Below are 22,207 nucleotides of genomic sequence, written 5' to 3'. Positions count from 1 at the left end.
ATTTAAGTTTGAATGCGAACATTGATAAAAAAAATAAAAAAATGGACTCAACTTCCTTATTTAAAATATTACACGACGTAATGCATCGCCGGAAAATTATAAAAAATAAGATATATGTAGCGAATTTGAAATACATAGAAAACATTGCAAACTGAACAAATGTGTTGAAAGTTCTAAAGGGTTTAGTGTACCCACTCGCATATATAGTTAAAATATATATTTTATAACGTCACCGCAGATGAAAAAGGTTTTAACCAACATTTTTCAAATATTACCTTTCAATACAAAACCATTTATTTTGCTCCTTTCTACAACCAAAATAAATTTCAGAGCTTTTGTGTTATATTTCCGAAGACTCCATTTATTTTACAAGGTTCAACATCAGTTTGAACCTTTTGTAATCGCGATTTTGTTTGTATATAGTTAAATAACTCCTTAACATGTTTTGAGGTATCAACGTTTGCGAAGGGGAATTTTCACAATCCATTTAACAATTTCTGATTTTGAGGTTGAATCTTGTAAAAAGTATTTTAGTTAAACATATTTCAAAGGCAATTATTTAAATAGGAATTGCCCAATTTTGAAATGGTGATTTAGGGAAGTGTATGTAACCTTATGTAATGAATTATTATGTCCTAGCTGTTTGTTTGTAGTTCTATATGCAAGTTTAGGTATTTTCTAAAATGGTAAGTATACTTCCTATTTAATTATACATACTTTACACAAGATTCAACCTTAAAATCAGAAATTGGTAAATAGATAGTCTTTGCAAACTTTGACACCTCTTATCTCAGAACAAGGTAAAGTGAAGTTAGAACTCTGTCCAACTAAGGTAACGAATTTATCAACGAAAGTATCTTTCCATCGTGACCTTAGTGGTTATGACATAAAATTTAATATTAGTCACTAAGTTTATTAGTCAGTGATATAAATGCCAACAAGCTGAAAATAAATAAATCTAACAAAAAAGGAGCTAGCTGTATTTGTACTAAATATCTGAATCAATAAATCTACAATGTCATTAAGAAAAAACATCGCGATTTTGTAATACCATGTCGATATGTTTTGTTTTCTATGAATCACAAATCGCAAGTATTGCTAAAAATAGCGTTGAATAACGTTTTATGTTTACTAACCGGTTTCGCCAGAGTTTAAAACTGTTTTTTTAAATATTGCTCCTGTCTTATTTTGACAGTTGAAATGTGAAAGCTCCATAGCTCATCATGGAAGTGACGTTGAAAATAGTTGTGTTGACTTCAAGATTATCGACATAAAAATAATATTAAACCGGTGTTACGTTTACCTTAAGTGTCTAAGTGTCTACGTAACAACGGTTTACTGGCCTTTTTTTTACCGGTCAGTTGGTTCTCAGAATTTGAACAATTCATCAAGTTAAAGTTCAGTGTAAGATCTATTTAAGTTCTTATTATTCCATTACGGGACAGTTATTTATAACTTGAATGATGAATTTAAAATTTGATGAATTGTTCAAATTCTGCGAAACAAGTAACTAAGTATCACGCCGTTTCCTCGCAGGGTTAGGCAGAGAGGACGGACCGCCAAATAACTCGGGTTTTGCACACACTCCTTGCCTCATTCACAACAAATACTCTTCTATTATTCTGACTTCTATAGCTCGACTCAAGTATCTGATTCACTTGATCCTGCCATGTCTTCCTCGAGCATCCCCGACTTCTATTACCGTTCACTACCATTCACATTTGTGTCAAATATTCTCCTTACACTACTTTTTCTGTTCATTCGCTTTACATAAAAAAACCATCTAAGCGTCCCTTTCAATTACGCTTATATCAGCCTCGCGTGCCTTTCAGATCTCCCTATTTCTCACACGATCATACACAGTTTTACCACACATAGCCTCAGGGATCTCATTTCTACAGCATCAAGTCTACTTTCATTCTTCCTCTGCCAGTTCCATGCCTCACTGCCATAAATCAAGGTAGGTACCAGCACTCCATTGTGGACTGCTAGCTTCGCACCTTTGGACAGTTAGTGCCAATCGCGTTCAGTCCTCCATTAATTGAGATTCCTGCATTTACCCTTCTTTCAATATCTTTATCAGCCTTCCCATCTCTCGCTTGTAAAACAATAACTGGCAATAATAACACCCGAGCAATCGTTTTGAAAACATTTCGATTGTGAGTATCAGTCAATAATTCTTGGTAATCCCAAAACATTTGACAGTCAGCTGCTATAAATGAATAGTCCTTCCGCTGAAAGCTCTTTTCTATGACATCTCTTTCTATCATTTGGTTTGGTTATGAGAACGTAGAATAGAGATTTACCCAGGAGGTATAACTTCGATCGAAAAATGGAAACGAAATCTTGTGACGTCATATGATTTTCTAACTATATCCACCAATGAAAAACTCTGAAAGTCTATGGAATAAACTTTCAGAGTTTTTCATTGGTGTATTGTATAATAAGTAGCCTCCGAATGACAATTTTACTGTCTATATATTGGCATATCTATGGGTTTTTAGGTCCAATTTGTTTCATACAGAAAGCCCGAAGATATCGATCTTGTGAGTGATTTATTTATGGGTTTACCTCTTCAATTTTCTCCTCGAAGTTCCTCTGCTCCGAAAGATTCAGTTTCTCTGGCAGTTGTGAGAAGACCTCCTGCTGCAGATAGTACTGGAAATGCTGGAAACTGAGCTCAGAAGTAGAACGGTAATGGTCTAATCCTCTCTCCACCCCATAGAGGTCCAATAATGTACCGATGTTGGCTGTCAAAACCTTAAAAAAATACATCAATTAATTAATTGAAAAAGAAGGCCATATAAATAAATCTAAATGAAACATATAAAAGACACAGAAAAAAAGGAAACGGTTATAACTGGGGATCGAATTCGGGATGTCTGTTTTACAGAGACAACACTACACTATGCCACGGAGCTTTATCAATTTCATATATTTTAAATTATCCTAAAAACTTACATTTTGTAAAGTGTGGTGTGCTGTGAAAATTAAAAACTGAGGAATCTTTTCAAATCCATAAAAGCGATAAAGTGCCTACCTACCGATACTATATTTTAATAGACAATTATTTTTATTCTCTTTTTGAAATGTGGCAAAAGTATTTTCTCTGACACGAACTGTAGTTTTTCAGTTTTCACCTTGGCAAGTCAAGTAACATCCTGTCCTTTCTCGCTGGTACTATAATACTCGTAGTACCTACCTATTAGCGCAGCCACTTCAAAAATCACGGGACGCTCTGAATTCTTGACATATCAGTTTCAGTTTTGAAAATGATAATAATTTTCTGTTAAAAATATTAAATTTTAGGTAGGTACTTTAGCGCTTTTCTGAATTCTTGACAAAATCAATTCTAATTTTGAAAATGACATGGAATTCAAAATAAATCTGAGTTCATTAAGCCAGAGCTACAGTAACCAGCACAGGCCCGTGAAAAATCGTGGGATAGTCTTAATTATTAACAAATCAGTTCCAATTTTGAAAATTACAATTAAAATAATTTTGGTTAATTATTACATTTTTGCTAGGTTATCGCTTGTCTGTATTCTTTACACAATCAGTTCCAATTTTGAAAATGATATTTGAATTCATTAGAGTTACACGAACAGACATACTCGTACAACCAAAATTATTATTTTGATGATAGGTACCAAATAAGTAGGAACGTGCTATAAAAATTAGGTATTGCGTCTGAATTCAAGGAATTAGTTACCAATTCACATAATTTAGGCACCCCACTAAAAATATCAGCCCATACTCAGAAATAATCATGCGGTTCTACCAATGGACGGATTATATATAAATTTACCTACATTTACGATTTATAAAATACATATGAATGCATTTTATCATTGTGGCTATCATTTTGTCTGAACAACTGCACGCTAGTTGCAAGTACCTATATAACTTATCTTAAACAATAATGGTGCTGCCACACGCAAAGCTCACATCAAAAGTTAATGTACAGCGCATCATCTTTTCTACCGACACACGACGCTATCAAATATTTCTTCCTATGGTAGGAGAGGGGGTCAGTTGAATTCGAGAGCGGCCGAGGAACATAATTTCATCTGTCAAAGTGACAACTTTACTTACTGACAGCTTGAGCACGTTTTCGAAATGGATGATACTTGTCGCCTATTGCTGGATCTGTTGGACAGCTCATCCTCAGATGATGATGCCGCCAACTATATAATTATAAATGCTATTTATAAACTTTTTAGATTTTAAACAATCTGCGCGTAAATAGCGCATTTTCACATAACCTGACATAACCTCTCCGTCGAATCAGGAAATTCGCAGTTCGCACGCCGATCGACGAAAGCGACATATAATAAATTATTGTAAAATAAACTTTCGTCCAAGCCGTCCAACTTTTATCAAAAAACTGAATGATATTACCATATAAACATACTGAGATTAAAAATATGATTAACTTTGAAAGGGCGAAAATTTGTTTACTTCAAATTCAAATATCGATTATATTTATATTTTAAATATATTATGTTAAGTATGTTTGCCAAATAAAGTTGTTTTTTTTTATGTTTCTAAATGTACTAGCACACATGAGACGATATGAGCTAACATAATAAATAAGAAATGCATTATTAGGCTGCTTATGTCATGGCTGTCAAAGGGAACACGGAACTTAGTTGGTAGCTCCGTAATTAAAATGACCCCCTCTCCTTTTTACGGCGGAGAGGGGGACGCATAACTTTTCAAATATCGCGTCGGGAGCGGTTACGTAAAATAAATTCGGTTAGCGAAGTTCAGAACCACACTTATAGCGCGTTATCTTTTTACGTGTGTCGGGTCTGTATGGGATTGTATGGCGAGCGCTATTGTGCTTTATATTATCTGTTGATGTGAGCTTTGCGTGTGGCAGCACCACAACTAACCACTCGTTTTGATGATAAAACACGTCGTTTACATTTTCATAGCAGGGTTTCTCAAACTATCAGGCTTTTTGGTAATTATTTATTATTCCGACACACCAACAACTTTTAAGATGTCCGAAATTATCCGTATATTATTTTTAACGCAATAGGTAGCAATTATGTTATACCAGCTGACGTGTACCCGGAGTTGCTAGGGGTAATCCTTGGGAAATAGACATATACCATCACAATTTTTCTGTAGGCCTTTTTAAGATATACAACTCCGTAGTACATTATTTTGGTGTATCTCATAAGGTTTAGCCAGCGTTAACAATGTAGTACCCGAAAATATATTTTTACGACTGGATGAAACATCGAAATTTCTCTACTTCCTACAATATTCATATTTTTTGTAATACCTGCATCAACTGTAAAGCGCCCCTGAGGTAATATCTCACAAAAGCGGCGCTATACAAATTGTCCTATAAATAATAACAATAATACAACTAGGTATATAATGCAGGTATTATATATGTAAACCTTCCGGAAGAAATTCTCTAAATTCTCCAAAGAGGGCCTAGAGGGCGCGCTAATATTAAAAAAAAAAAAACAATAATAATTAAGGCCCCGTAGTAAGCGTTCAAAGATGGTTTGAAAGGGAGATATTTAAATACGAATGTTAGAGGGAGCGCGCTAGTAAAAAACTATAATTCTCGTAACTAAGCGAAAATGGTGAAAATATTTTATAACTCGTTTAAAATATAGCAAAATCTTCCGACATATGCCTTAGTTGCATTTAAAGAAACACAATGCATTTTTAACTTTTTGCGTGGTAGATATTCATATTTAATAAAATGGGAGCTTGTTAATAAAATGTTTGAGAAGCGCTGCTATATTATATACGATAAGAATAATGATAGTCAGTCATTTCCCAACAGTTGACCTTAGAGTTTGTTTCCATATTTGATTTAACTCCATTAAGGTACTCAAGGCAGGCAGGAAATATCTTTTCAGAAATAATGATTCAATCCTCCTTTATAAGCAATACAAAAAATGTAGCATTTTTAAATCATGCGTATTACACTGTTCCTAGACAACTTCAGAAAAACTTTTAATATTTTATTTCCTGCATAAAAGATATTCACATAAAACTGGACATATGATATTATCATGCTAGCCAGTACCAAAGCTACAAACATAATTTTTAAAATATTTTCATAGTGGAATAACTTATTGGGTAAAACATCACATTGCAATATTTAATGATTTAAGATAATATTAATAACTTTTGAGAGATGTTAATACTATCTAAAAGATTAAATTTTACATTTTAATTTTTTTTTTGCATCAAAAATACTCGTATTTTTATTTCACATGTGTTACATTATTCTTGTATAACTTCTGTTAAAACCTTTTCAATCCACTTTTCTGCGTAAAAGATATTCAAATAAAACTGCACATGTGATGTTACGATTGTTATGACACATACGTGCCCAACACCAAAACTGTAAACACAAAAAACACTAAAACGGTTTACCTTCAGTTTCGATTTGTGAACAGTCTCTGAATGTCCCTGTCCCTGACGAAGAGCAGAAAAAGCGTGCCAGATGCTGTTAGTCACATTCACCAGAATGTCAGCCATTTCTGAACACACAATAATAAACTAAAACAATGTCTGAACGCACAATAACAAACTAGAATAGTCCCCAACAAACAAAACTTTGATGAAACTATAACACGTTATCTATTATTGTTTCAGTCACTTCTGGTTTCTATACTATCTCGCGAGAGAGGCGCCGGCGAAGTGGAGAGAAGGAGAAGTCGCGAAACCAGACGAATGTGCACGCCCACTTATTGCATTTCTGCTAAAAAAGGAAATACAACTTGCCGACAAGTTTATTATTGCGTGTACTTCGGGAACTTATCGAAAGTGGTGTAACCCCGACTCTGCGAGGCGACGTACTAAAGGCCGGCGTAAATGTGGTATGCGATTATGGAAGTGAAATCACAAACCTAGCTGTGACTACTCAGTTGCCGAGATGAATCACTCATAAAACCGAGCGATTGTTATTAAATAATGAGGCATAATTATAGTTTTATTCGCCACCCTACTACATTCAATGTTTTAACAGGATACAATATCGTTTTACGCAGCTTTAGTACGCGTTGCGTGTCCTACTTTTGACACTAGGTAGAACAATAATGAACTGATGTCAACCGCCCAGGATTTACGCACTTAAGGCAATAATTAACTAATTACAAAAATTAAGCTAGACACTTTTTAATGGGAGTCGTTTGCACTTTGCTTTCTTATTATAGGTATTAATAATCAATCAAGACTGTTCGTGGCTCCGAGGAAGTAAAGGACTTTATTTGCAACTGTAAGATGTGATTTGATGTAAAATAAATTTGATTAGGAGCAATGATTTAAAACTGTTAGAAAGAGGCAACCGCCGAGAAAACAAACGATGTTATAACAATAAACATTACACGAACTATCAAGTTTCTAGTCGGTTTCTACTAAGATTCTAAATTAACACCTGTTTATTTTTTATTCTGGCCTCTAGTAAACACAAACAAAACGCTTTTCTTGTAATTTACCTTTGAGTCGGCGACGTGTGTTGAATTGTTATAAAGTTAATTGTGGAAGTCTTACATCAAGTTCCAAGAATTTCTTAATATATTATGTATAATTGTCTATTTTTTTTATAGATTTGTAACTAAACTACAAAGTTTATGCTTGTTTTTGCGCGTTTTAAAAAAAATTAGCACTATTACAAGCAATTTAATAATAACAATCGACTAGTCAGTCGTACGTGCAACATGAGGGGCCGCTGATGTTTACGATGTCCAGGTCGTTGTAAGGTTTGTGAGCAGCGTTCTGGATCCAGAATTCCATCATCATCCTAATGATCTGGAACCCATCGCTTCGACAAGGCATCTCCGGACCTTTCTATCCTGTGCTAATTCAGCGGCTTAAGTCCATTGCAGTATTCAGCAATCTAAACTAAAAAAAAAACATTTAAATCAATAACGGAGTACCACAGGGCTCGATTCATAGACCTCTGCTCTTTCTATTTTATTATGCTAAATGTAGTATATCAGGAACACTGACAATAGTTACCTTAAAGTGCAAAAGAATGAGGTTGTTTTCAGTATAGCGAGGTTGCTTAGTAAGTCTTAAAATTAAAAAAAAAATGCAGCATTTTACTTTGATAAAAAGACAATAGGATTGACCTTAACTGCATGCCCGGAAATTGTAATCTTGAAAAGGAACATGTAGGTAAGTACGCAAATATTTAGAGCTACTAGAGCTACTACATGAGATCTCACAACCTATCTCTTCTTATTCGACTGTTTTCAGATTCATAAACTTTTTTTTAAAATACAACACATCGACCCTAAAAATGACCCCGACATACAGCACACATTCACGCAGTTCACAGATAATATATTATAACAATACTTGGGTATAATTCATGGGTATCTAACTATGTCAAACGAGTCTGGTGATTTGTGATGAGAAAAGCAGAAAAAACGCCACCTGTCTAAGGCAAATAAAATAAAATGATAGTGAGTCAGCACTCAGCAGGCAAAAGCAAGAGGTAGACTGAAGTCAAATAAAACACAAAACAATGCACAAATTCCCAGCATTCCGCTGACATGCAAATTGCAAATGCAAGCTACAAAGCAATACGACATTATACAGTTTAGGTTCTGTACACGTCACAATAATAATCTAGCGTTAGCTAAAAATACACTTATTTTTTTTATGTAGGTATCAAAATAATAAGTAAGAAGGCCTCCGTGGTCTAGGGGTAAACCTCTTGACTAGCAAACCGGAGGTCGCGGGTTCAAATCCCTGCGTGCGCAAGTAATTTTTATTTTATTAATTAGTGTTATTTCACATTATTGTATATTTGCGGTATGTCACAGAGTGGAAGATAATCTCATTATCGCACTGGTATAAGACCAACATTCAGAATTGAAACGTTGCTTGAAATGACTTTGGCCATGTTTGGTGACCAGATCTAAATAGCCAGGTACTTCCCTGGTATCTCCTACATTAAGCATTACAATATGCCCCAATTTTATTATTATTTATTGAGTTGGTTTATACAACATTTGAATATAAACTAATTTACAAGATTTCATTTTGTAAATTTAAATATTTTTACAATAAACATAACATTTCTTTTTAAATACATTCATTCTTCAGACTTTCAGGCATTTCATCGTACATCTTTAGTCCTTTGTACATTAGGCAGTTCTGTGATTTTGATTTCTTCATATGTGGCAATCTAATTCTATTTCCTTTTCTGGTTTCGTAATTATGAACATCTCTATTAAAAACAATTTCATCCTTTCAGAGTACAGACGGGTGGTGGCAGTTGGGACTATTTTCGTCTTTGTTCGTGGTTTCATATAAAAAGGTACTTTCCTTTTTTATTTTCATAATGGATTATTGCTAGTCCTAACAAATCAGTGCCCCTTATTGAACCGGTCTCGCCGGGACAGGAGTGATCCTGGCTGGGGTGGTACAATCGTATCGTATGGTATCGTAAGATGATAATTTTTTATGTTTTTTTAAAGTAAGTATCGCACAAGAGTTCCAACTGCTCCCAACCACACGAGGACAGTGAGACTATAGCATTATAGCATTTACCCTTTTGGGCTATGTTATCTTGTTATATTTAGGTAATTGTGGTATTTGTGAGACTAAATGGAGTGGAAAGGGGAATAAGATGAGAAAGAGAAAGTGGAGGCGAGTACCTGACTATTCATATTTGGTCACCAAACACAGTTAAAGCCATTTCAAGCAACGTTTCGATTATGAATGGTTGTCTTTCACTAGGGCGATACTGAAAGTATGTACCGCTCCGTAACACATTCTTACTCTACTCAGCCTTACAACATAGCTCAAATGGGGATACCATAGTCCTGCTGGCTACGGGCAGTTGGGACTCTTGTGGGGTATTCAAAGAAACTGATATTACTGAAGACAAACTTACTCCTACCATAAAAAAATATCTTTAGCCATTACAATTATCGGAAGTTCTTATAAAAATAATTAAAAATATACAGGATTTTCCAATAAGAGGTGTTATTTTGATATTCAATCGTAAAAGATCAATGGTTTCGTTGCTTGTGTGGCACGTAGCGCCGTCGTGTTGAAAGTAAACGTTGTCCAGATCAATACCATCCAATTCCGGCCATAAAAAATCATTAATCATCTCTCGATAGCGCAATCCATTCACCGTAACTGTTGCTCCACCTCATTTTCGAAAAAGTAAGGTCCAATGACTCCGTCGGACCATAAACCGCACCAAACAGTCACACGTTGAGGATAGAGAGGCTTTTCAACAATAACTCTTGGGTTTTCCGAGCCTCAGATGCGACAATTTTGCTTGTTGACGAAGCCACCGAGGTGGAAATGGGCCTCATCACTCAAGATGAATTGCATTTGATTCACTCAAGTGAATTTTAATAATTTCAATGCGTTGTTGAAGCGTGTTTCGTTCCATTTTTATTAATGGCGTAGTTTCTACTTGTCAAATGTCAAAAAATGACAGCTTCAAAAGCAACATCTACCGAAATAGCGGGCTATTCAAAATAACACCTATTATTAGAAAACCCTGTATAACAAAATGCTTGCCTAAATTTCGCAGCTATCATTAACAGGTTTTCTTATAGTTACAATTAATTAATTGTTTTCATAACTATATATTATGTAATGGTTAAGGTTTTCACGGGTAGAGTAATTTTCTCGGTTTACCCGCGTAAAAAGGACTTTTTAATTTCGTACGTTTCGGACAGATCTCACTGTCCATCTTCAGAGGCCTTATGTCTTGAGGTTTGTCTCAAACTGAACGCTTTTCCATGTCTGTTCGGTCCACAAGTCAAGATATAAGTCTTATAAGAAGATATAAGTCTTATTAGAAGTCAAGATATGAGATCTGCCCGAAACGTCATGAATTAAAAAGTCCTTTTAAGGACTACGTTACGCGGGTAAACCGAGAAAATTATTCTACATATAAATATACAGGGTGTATCGGCACGCACCCGACAAACTTTAACCAGCTTTTCCTTAGCATATTTGGAGTAAAAAATGTTATGGGCACTTTGCTGTCCGGTAACTTTTTTTTTCAATTAAAAACAAAGAATGATAAAAAAATCCACACTCCGTCACTGTCATTGGCATTGTTTCTCGTGTTCAACAGCTGTTATTAGCAAGTGTGTCAAAAAGCGTCCTAGCTCTTTCATACACACTAAATAATAATAGCTAAAAATGAGACGAAGCCCGCCAACGTAGGTACGTACGTACATTATTCAACGAAACTCGAAAAAATATTACCAGACGGGTTTTTAAACTTTGACAAAGGATAAAACATTGGTGACATGTGGTGAAAATATGAATGATAATTTTTTTATTAAAAAAAATGTTACCGGACAGCAAAGTGCCCATAACATTTTTTACTCCAAATGTGCTAAATAATAGCTGGTTAAAGTTTGTCGGGTACGTGCCGATACACCCTGTATATTTCACATTAGCTCCATACAGGAGGCCCTGAGAAAAATAATTTCTCTCAGGGCTCATGTCATCCCTGGGGATGCTGTGTGGAGTTCTTTTTTTTAAGGAAATGAAGGAGAGGATGGAGAGCAAGAGAGAGGTGGGCAGGAATCTGGGGGTCAGTGTGTCCAAGAGTGACAGAAGGTTGAATTTATCCCCCTCCCACTGTGGCGCAAGGCGATGGTTCGAGAGAGTCCTGCTGGAGCGGTAAAAAGATTCCCCTCAACCAGTCTCAAAATTTGGCCCGCCACACAGTAGGTGGGCAGACGCATCCGCCGCCAACACCTAGCCAGTCCTTACCCTATGAACCCGGGCATCCCTGCGTAGTCACCAAACGTAGCGAACCACTTGGGGTGACCTATGGCAGAGGTGTTGGTTATCCAATATGCATACCATACCATACCCGTCTCCAAAATATTTATAATTTTAATGCATAAAAATAATATTGTGGCGTTCGAATATTTTCACCGCAGACTTCCTGTCCTTTATGGGCTTGGCGGACTGTCGCAGAACCACGCAGGTTATAAGTTATTCTCATTGTGAGGCATTATCCGCATTTACATTGTAAGACAAGGCTCTTGGGACGCCATCAGAATATTAAATTCAGTTGCTCCGCTCAGAATAATATATTGGAATTATTGTACCTTCATATATTGAAGCTATGAAATACATTCATTGTGAGTACTCAATATATTAAAATGAACAAAAATTGACAACTAATTTTTTTCTACCTTAAGGGCACACAAACTCCAACGGCTCGGAGGGCTTTGAAGCAGAGAATGGACGGTTATCTCGAGAGTATTTCCTCCTGGGGTAAAAATAATCTCGTCGAATTCAATGTTTCAAAGACCCAATCCTGTCTGATTACGTCTAAAAGGGTTCTAAATGATAATCTAGTCTCCTTCAACGGAAGCAATCTTCCGAACAGGCCTTCCATTGATATGCTTGGTGTAACTATAAGTGACCAGCTCAGGTACGGGGGCTCCATCGAAGCCAGAGTAAAGCTGGCCTCTCAGAAGCTGGGCGTACTGTACAGGGCCCGCAGATACTTTAATAGTACACAACTGCTCACCCTGTACAAATCGCAAGTGCGCCCTACTGTCGAATTTGGCAGCCATCTCTGGTCCGGAGCCCCTACATACCTGAAAAAAACCCTTGACTCTGTGCAGAAACGGGCGGTCCGTTTGATAGATTCTCCAATCTTAACAAACGGACTACAATCTTTAGAGCACAGGCGTCAGGTAGGTATGTTGTCCTTGTTCTATCGGTATTACAATGGAAGATGCTCTGAGGAACTAGCGTCATTGATCCCTTCGGCACCGGTGCGTAGTCGGGATACACGCCAAACGCGCGCCCAACATTTGTACACGGTTGACATTTGTCACATGAGAACGGGTCGCTTCTACGATTCGTTCTTAAGTTCAACAGCTCGGCTGTGGAACGAACTGCCGGCCTCTGTGTTTCCTCCCTCCTACAACATGGGACTCTTCAAGACCCATGTTCACTCCTTCCTCTCCACAAAAAGACCCTCCACACAGCATCCCCAAAGATGACATAGGCCCTGAGGGAAATTATTTTCTTCAGGGCCTCTTGTGTGGAGTTAATATAAAAATAAAAAAAAACACAGGTGGCCCTGACGAAAATAATTTCCCTTAGGAAATTATTCCCTTCCCTTTTCGAGGAGAGGAAAGAGTGAACATGGGTCTTGAAGAAAACCATGTTGTAGGAGGGATTAAATACAGAGGCCAGCAAATCGTTCAACCGTGTACAAATGTTGAGCGCGCGTTTGGCGTGTTTCCCGATTATGCATCGGTGCCGAAGGGATCGATGATGCTAGCTCCTCGGAGCATCTTCCATTGTTACACAGGTAGAACATGACAGCATACCTACACCTACTGATGCCTTTGATATAAAGATTGCAATCCGCCTGGTAAGGCGACACAAGACTTTAATAACAGACTTTAATAGGGTTAGCTCGACGCTCACATTTTAATTATTTCTGATGAACGTATTACTAAAATCTCGAATGTTTCTACGGATGTAAGTTATTTATGTTTAAGATCAATAAAAGGAGACTACCATTAAAATATTTTATGTAAAACGATTTGAAAATTTTATAACACGTTTTTCAACTATAAAATCAGCGGTAAGCACCAGATTTTATTTTTTTATTCGATGAATTAGTAACTTACCGAGGGATCCCTCAATAAACATTTGAGGTTTTAGTAATTTTCATCAGAAATAATTTAATTAAACCACACGTAAAGATCGATTTTCTAGGCCTGTTAGGGCAAATTTGACCGTAGATCCGTCCGTTACGCCGGGCCGTGTACCGAATATTGTATATACAGGGTGTATCGGCACGTACCCGACAAACTTTAACCAGCTATTCCTTAGCATATTTGGAGTAAAAAATCTTATGTGCACTTTGCTGTACGGTAACGTTTTTTTTTAATAAAAAATTTACTATTCATATTTTCACCACATGTCACCACTGTTTTATCCTTTGACAAAGTTTGAAAACCCATCTGGCAAATATTTTATTCGAATTCCGTTGAATAATGCACGTGTGTACCTATATTGGCGCACGTTTACAGTCACAACGAAATAGCACGGCACCATTCGTCTCATTTTTAACTATTATTATTTAGTGTGTGCGAAAGAGCGAAGACGCTTTTTGACATACTTGCTTATAACAGCTGTTTAACACGAAACGCAATGCCAATGACAGTGATGTAGTGTGGAAATTTTATTTTTTTTTGTTTTTAGTTGAAAAAAAAATGCTACCGGACAGCAAAGTGCCCATAACATTTTTTACTCAAAATGTGCTAAGGAATAGCTGGTTAAAGTTTGTCGGGTTAGTGCCGATACACCCTGTATATATATATCACTTATGTCGTTAAGATTCCCACTTTATTTTAGAGATTTGATGGGGCAATTCAACTGCAGGTCTGTCCAATACACCAGGGCCGCGCGTCGCATATTTTTGTGCACGACTTATAAGATTCTGGCTCTATTTTAGGGTTAAGATAGGGGAATCAATCAAACGGACCGCCCGTTTCTGCACAAAGTCAAGGGTTTTTCAGGTATTTTGGTACCCCGGACCAGGTGGCTGCCAAATTCAACAGTGGGGCGGACTTGTAAGTTGTACAGGGTCAGCAGTTCTGTGTGTTCTATTAAATGATCTGCGAGCCTTGTACCGTACACCCAGCTTCTGTGAGGCACCAGTCCTGGATTTGTCAATAGGCCTTATAGGCCACGGCCTAGGGGCGGCAGTGTTCAGGGGGCGGCACTCGCTCGCTTTGGTAAGCCGTGTATGCGATTATAAACAAAAATAGTCCCTGTGGATAGACAAAGTCTTATAACTATTAGACGATAAATATGATTTTTTAAAGGCGCTAATTCCTAGTACTTTAGTTAGATAGTTACTTATATTGATGCTACTGCAAGGGTGGCAAGGGTAAAGGGTGGCGGCGGATCGGGGGCGGGTGATGTGATGAACAGTCACCCCCGCTACCCGCCTGTACGAACACATAATATACCGTATCACGTCACACGTTGGTCAGCAAGAGCAGATGCCTGTAAAGTGTAAGAGATTCCTGGGATGAAGTACTTACGATTTTAAAAATCATTGAAAATGACGCTACACAGAAACCAATCCCACGAATTGAAGCAAAGGGAATTCGCCTTAAATTGGAAAAACTGGAAACGGCATTTATGATCGTATTTTGGAATGCTGTTTTGGACAGATTAAATAACGTGAGTGCTCAGATTCAGAACTCATCTGTTGATGTACTGACGGTATCTGATCTTTATGGATCTCTTCTCGAATTTACAATAGCAGAGCGAGAAAACTTTGATTTTTTCGAAAAAAGTGCAATTGAAATGAGCGCACTAAGCAATATCAGGGCGACATTAAGAGTAAGAGGAACCCTTTTGGAAAGAGAAAAAACTTCATAGACGAAGCATCAAATGAGGAAATTGAAACAACCTCCAGAGACTCTTTCAGAGTCAACACCTTTTTGGTAATTCTGGACAGACTGAGAGCTGAATTAGAGAGAAGACATATATATAATTTTAAAGAACTCTTTGTAGTGAACTTTCAACACAAAGAGTCTCAGAAAAAGCTCAGTCTCTTGTGCAATATTACTGTAATGATTAGAAGACGACTTAGTTCAGGAATGTGTACACTTTTGTAGTCACATTTCCTCTAATAAGACGGCAGAGAAACCTGAATCGACATCATTACTGAATCTTTTTAAGTTTTTGAGGAAACAATCTCTGTGTAATGTTTATCCAAACTTAGATATAGCTCTCCGCATCGCACTTTGAACCCCGGCCACAAATTGTTCTGGAGAAAGGAGTTTTCCTGTTTAAAGCGTGTGAAAAATTACCAAAGGTCTTCACTGTTGCAAGAAAAACTTAACTCTTTGGCTCTTCTGAGCCAATGCTTCAATAAGCAGACTTAATGAATACTATAAGCTATGAAGATATTATAGATGATTTTGTCAATAAAAAAACCCGAAAAAAATTGTAATTCTTGTTATTAAATTTTACTAATTAAATTAAATTGTACTAATTCGTTTGTTTATTTTATTTTTGAATACCTACTTCCTACATTTGAATATTTATTTTGAAAATTGTGTGTCACCTAATGGCAGCCTAAAAGTGAGTAATTATGTTTTTTTTTATTTATTTTTTTTTTGAATTTTTTTTTATGATAGATATTATCGGTGGCAATTTCCAAGAAAGTGGCCTATACTTGTGAAAAGTACAAATACGGCCCTGTGAGGCACACGGTGTATTTTCCTTTGATTAATATGTCTCCTACAATCCAGCTTGAAATTATCAATTCGTCAGACTTTATGGTTTCCGGCAGCGCATTAAAATATTGCATTCCTTTGAATAGTCAAACTATTTTGTGTTTTGGCTTTGTCCTTTTTTGGTAGCCTAATTTAATTGCACCTTCGTGAATTATGTCTGTTTATTATTTATTTATATATTCGCCTAAAAAGGCTTTTACATAAAAGTGATACATGATGCAAGTGTACATAGGAGAATATCTGTATTATACAGGAGATACTGACAGTAAATAGATGTAATCCATTGCAAAGTAGGTACAAAATTCACAGTGATTAAAAGTATAAAGAGAAAATATTAAGAAATGATTGAAAATAAAAGAAAAATAAATAAAAAAAAAACTAAATCTGAAGCAATATTAGTAAAACGTAAGAGTAGCACAAAGTAAAAAAGAAATTACAACAACACTACACATAAGACAAATCATTAAAACTAATTTACCAACGCTACTCTAATGTGTTGGTATAGATTAGGCTTAGTTCTATAAATGGAGTAGATAAATAAATCAATAGCTCCCCATACTTGTTGCCCAGATCATGCATCCTATTAGTCAGTGAGTGTGTCTGATAGTAGGTCGTGTATGTATTGCAGAGGAATGTTATATTTTGTCTTGTATTCCTAGTCGGCACATGGAGTTTAATAATATATTATAGTCTGTAAATGTACTTGTTGTATACAGGGTGTATCGGCACGTACCCGACAAACTTTAACCACCTATTCCTTAGCACATTTGGAGTAAAAAATGTTATTGGCACTTTGCTGTCCGGTAACATTTTTTTTAATAAAAAGTTTATTATTCATATTTTCACCACATGTCACCAATGTTTTATCCTTTGTCAAAGTTTGAAAACCCGTCTGGCAATATTTTGTTCGAGTTTCATTGAATAATGTACGTACGTACCTACGTTGGCGCGCTTTTACAATCACAACGAAATGGCACGGCACCATTCCTCTCATTTTAAACGATTATTATTTAGTGTGTACGAAAGAGCGAGGACACTTTTTGACACACTTGCTAATAACAGCTGTTGAACACGAGAAACAATGCAAATGACAGTGACGGAGTGTGGATTTTTTATTTATTTTTTGTTTTTAATGGAAAAAAAATGTTACCGGACAGCAAAGCGCCAATAACATTTTTTACTCCAAATGTGCTGAGGAATAGCTGGTTAAAGTTTGTCGGGTACTTGCCGATACACCCTGTATAATTTGCTTCAAGAAGTATTTTGAAAATAGGTAGTTAATTATTTTATGTATCAATAATATTATCGCGTTAAAGGTCAGCATCTGTTTCACTGTTAGATAATTTAGTTCCTTTAACATTTTAATTACTTTTGAAAATTTATTTTGCCTAAGCATTATTCTCATTGTTCTATTTTTGAGTATTTTAAACTTATTTTGTTGTCTGTCTTACATAAGAAAATAATGCAGTTAAAATGTTGAGCAATAATGGAGTGGTTTAAAGTGATTTGTATTTTTTCAAGTATATTAAAAATATTCTATTAACTAATATTTGGACATCTCAACATTGAGACAAAACCCTCGAAAAACTGCAAGGATTCCTAAAAATTTAAAGGGAGTTCATTGAACATTTTGAAATCTTTATAAAAAATATTGTTTTGTGTTGCCGATTGTAGTTTATATGAAAATTTTTGGACGAATTCGAATGCCAAAGCATGTGACGTAAATTTTATTTATATTTATGTGATCCATTTGTTTACCAGGGCAAATTAAATAAGCCTAGACCTCACGGTAAGAGTTTTAACTGTTTCTGCTTTATAGTTAAAATTATTAAACTATCTAAGTATACAAATATTATGTAGCATAGAAAGCACCATTGACAACCTAAATAATATGTTTCGCAAATTATTATTCAGAATTAGATACAATTACCTGGCCTCCGTGGTTGAACGGTTACGGACCTTGTTTACGAATCCGGGGTCGCGGGTTCAAATCCCAGCGAGCACAAATAAATTTTATTTGATTAATTTGTCTTATTTCACAGTTTAAAAATAATATATTTTATATATTTGGTAGAGCTTTCAGTGGCGCTGTGGTGAAAGACCATAATTCATAATCGAAACGTTTATTGAAATGTCTTTAGCTGTGTTTGGTGATCAGATCTGAATAGCCAGGTACTTACTCTTCCCCAATCCTTTCCCATCCCCAATACCTTCAGCTTCACAACATACATTATGATATCCTTGGGGATGCCATAGTCTCACTGGCTCCAGAAGGTTGGGAGCAGTCGGGATACTACCATAAAAAAATTACCCATGTTTTGTTTTTCCATGGTTACGAGTAGAATTAAATTATAAATAAACTCAACGTTCGAATTTCGGACAATAAATTCAACAAACCTGTTTATGATATGAAAAAAATGTTGTTTAACATTACGAATAAAATCTTTAATGAAATTGTATTGGTAAAATGTCGTCTTTGACAACAGCGTATTATTTCCCTCCATTTTAATTCCGCGTGTTTCTAAATCCATTTTTTGAATTGGCGCGTTTTCCTACATTCCTAAGGAAAAGAGACGCGCCGCGGCGTGAAGTTAGCGGCCAATTCCCTTCAGTATTTTCTGCCATAGAAACGCGACGAATCGAATCGAGACGAGAATACATTCTCGACTGTCATTCTGACTTCTGACGTTTCCAATTTCAAAATAGAACAATATTTATTGTAAAACTTATAAATTATGGAATGTTACCGTTAAATCATTCTAAACTCAAATTGGAATATCGTAGATTTAAATTATACCAGAACAAAATTATTGTAATGTCGTCGATTTGAATAGAACCCAATAAATTATTATAATCCTGATGAAAAGTTGTGATGATAGACGAAAGCAAGCTAGTGTCCCTGGTGAGGAATCACAAAGTTCTCTATGACAAAGATGATAAAAATTATAATAATAACTTGAAGAGGGATACTTGCTGGACAGAAATTGCGGATGAAATGAAAACTACAGGTAAATGTGTTACCACTAAATAAAACATACTGCATTTTTTTTAGGTGTTTTAACCTATTGTTTTTTTTATGCGACACCTCACAAGAGGGCCCATCTCTAAGTGTAAAGACAGGGGAGCTATGTCGCCAGCCGGTTAGGCAGCATTGTGAGGCGGGTTAAGGTAAGGCTGTATGCAGAGATGTGCTTTATTTCAAATAAATCCACGGTAAATAATTACCAAATCCACTTCAAATGGAAATGCAAAATGGGTATTTTCCATTTTGCATTTTAAATGCTTTTCTAAAAACCATTTTGCATTTTAAATGCTTTTCTCAATGCATTTTCCATTTTAAATGCTTTTTTGCAACATTCTTCCTTCTATCTCCACTCATCTTTTTTTCATAAGCCCCAAATATCAGTCGGTTCTCAACCTCACTATGAGAGATAATTTACATTTGTCAAGTTGCTCCCTGGTAGGAGCCCTGGCAATTGAGTGATACCATTACAAACATACTGATTCAAATCCTGAACATTGGGCCATGACGCTGTAATATTAAATGTTAGATAGCAGTTTCTATGTTTTTACGTTGGCAACATTAGTCCCGTGCAAATTTTTTGTGGTTTCATAATCTGTAGTCGTGGTGTTTTTGGATTTACCATCATGTAATATTGATGTCCATTATTAAATGACAAAATTGTTTAAAAATTCTATAATTATTTTAATTGTTTCACCTGAGAAACCATTTTGAAAATATGTATTTTGCATTTTGCATTTGAAATGCTTTTCTAAAAACCATTTCACATTTTGCATTTTCAAATGGAAAAGTTTTGACCCATTTCCATTTTGCATTTCAAATGGTTTTGGGTACCCATTTTGCACATCTTTGGCTGTATGAAGGAATATATTAATGCAGCTCTTGAAGAGGCCTAGATTATATGAAGGAGAAAAAACAGTTCCATATACGAGCCGTCTTACACTAAAATGAGTCGAAGAAGTGACCCATTCTCGTGAAGCCGACATAAACTGTGAATGGGTGTTCTGCTCTTGTACTTCGAGTTTCACGCAAGTGCACCGGGAGCAGGCTCCATTAAAATAGGTGTCAGACAGACTTAGCATGCCCACATTGCGTCTGTGCATTAGAGATGGCAATAGGTCTGTTAACGATGGATTGTCAATCAGACGGACCGCCCTTCTTTGTACAGAATGAAGTAGATTTATCAAGTATTGTGGGGCTCCGGCCCAGAGGTGGCCCCCAAATTCAATTGTTGGGCGTACTTGAGATTTGTAAAGGGTCAGCAGCTGGTTACTATTGAAGAATCTGCTAGCCCCATACAAGACACCCAGTTTCTTGAAATTTTTCTTTACAGTTTCTTATATTACACTTTATTAAATGATTAATTCTTTTAGTTGGATTTTATGTGTGGTATCCATCTTGTTTTGGTGCATACATTATATATTGTTTGAATATTGTACAATTATTTTGGTAAACATTCAGAAAATAGGAAGATATGTTTTATTTTAAAAACACTTTGTATCAGTTAGATAATATTGAGAAAAAAGTATTTCAGTTTCCGTAATTTCAAAATATTGCATTTGAATAGTTTTGGCGGCCATTGTTATTGATGTGAAAGTTTTAATGTTAGTTAAGAAAAGACATCAAAATATCCATTTGTAACGACATGGCTGTTAAATGCATTAGTTTCCATTGTCGGTTGCCATAATTGTTTCTCATTGATAACTTTAAAATAAAATGTGCCTATTAACCGCATTCTACTTTTCTATATATTTACTGAAATCTGAGGTTAGTATGTTTATCAAACACGACAAAATAATTACAAGTGAATTTTTCTTCCAGAGTATGCATGCAAAACACACTGGAAACGTTTGCGGGAACAACACAGAAAGGCCATACGATTCAGATGCGAAGCAACCGGCAGACGAAGACCCTGGAAGCTGGAATTCGAAATGAGTTTCCTTCTGCCACACATGAAAGAGATAACTTACGTCCCGAGGTACTCTGACGAAGGAGATAAGACTGAAGAAGACAGTACCACTGAAAATCTTAACTGCGGAGATAGTGAAGATGACACAGAAAAACTGGTTAGCCAGTTACCTTCATCTCCTGAGTCTATATTCCTTGATAGCTCAAAAAAAGATAGTAGTGCAAGGTCCAGTGATGGAACTACGTCTAACCATCCATTGATCAATTTTTTCACCAGTTTGGGAGAGACAACGCTAACTCTGCCTCACCATCTGCAGATGGAAGTTAAAAGAAAGGTTTTTGATGCCGTCCACCAGGCCGAAATCGCGGCTTTAAATGATTATGTTTCTTCGACTAAATAGGAATTAGAGTAAACTTGTCACTGAATGAACAAGTTAATGGCTTTTGTAATAAATCATCGTAGAAACCACATATGTATCTATGTATTTATTATGTACTTTATTTATTTGATTAAATATAATTGTGTTGCTGCTCATCTTGACTCAGGAATTCCCTAGTAAGATGAGTTCTATTGTAATTTAGCGTTTAAAAAAAATAATAATGCCTGTTCTGTCAAGACATAATTTGTATTTATTTTTTATGCATTAACTCCACATTTTAAGGAGAATAATTTCCCCCAGGACCTATGTCATCTTTGAGGATGCTTTGTGAAGGGTCTTTTTGAGTAGAGGAAGGAGTGAACAGGAGTCTTGAAGAGACCCATGTTGCAGTAGGGAGGATACACAAGAGGCTGGTAAATTGTCCAACAGCCGAGGTGTTGAACTCAAGAATGAGTTGTAGAAGCGACCCTTTCTCATGTGATAAATGTCAACCGTGTATAAACGTTGCCGAAGGCATCAATGATGTTAGTATTCCCACCTGAAACCTGTGCACTAAAGATTGCAATTCGTTTGGTAAGATAGAGGACTCTAAACGGGCCGCCCGTTTCTGCACAGTGTCGAGGGTT

At 36.0% G+C, this 22,207-nt stretch overlaps 2 protein-coding genes across 2 annotated transcripts in view; one reads left to right on the top strand and one right to left on the bottom strand.

Moving 5' to 3' along the window:
* The window catches only part of LOC149420668 (differentially expressed in FDCP 6-like), a 30,861-nt gene extending 23,806 nt beyond the window's left edge, over positions 1-7,055 (bottom strand). The window contains exons 1-2 of the mRNA XM_089636262.1: positions 6,415-7,055; positions 2,572-2,760 (exon numbers count right to left, since the gene is read on the bottom strand). Coding sequence (XP_089492388.1) covers positions 2,572-2,760; positions 6,415-6,519 — 294 coding nt within the window. The 5' untranslated portion in view covers positions 6,520-7,055. The remainder of the gene's footprint in view (positions 1-2,571; positions 2,761-6,414) is intronic.
* Positions 7,056-18,957: 11,902 nt separating this feature from the next.
* LOC149420667 (uncharacterized) lies at positions 18,958-21,809 on the top strand. Its single transcript, XM_089636261.1, has 2 exons — positions 18,958-19,279; positions 21,115-21,809. The coding sequence occupies exons 1-2, from the start codon at positions 19,144-19,146 to the stop codon at positions 21,600-21,602; spliced, it is 624 nt and encodes a 207-aa protein (XP_089492387.1). The 5' UTR covers positions 18,958-19,143; the 3' UTR covers positions 21,603-21,809.
* The last annotated feature ends 398 nt before the right edge of the window (positions 21,810-22,207 follow it).

Source organism: Hesperophylax consimilis, chromosome 10 (genome assembly GCF_061612785.1).
Source record: "Hesperophylax consimilis isolate HC1 chromosome 10, BYU_Hcon_1.0, whole genome shotgun sequence".
NCBI lineage: Eukaryota > Metazoa > Arthropoda > Insecta > Trichoptera > Limnephilidae > Hesperophylax > Hesperophylax consimilis.
Note: the sequence above shows the minus strand (reverse complement) of the source record. Positions and strands in the feature narration are given on the sequence as shown.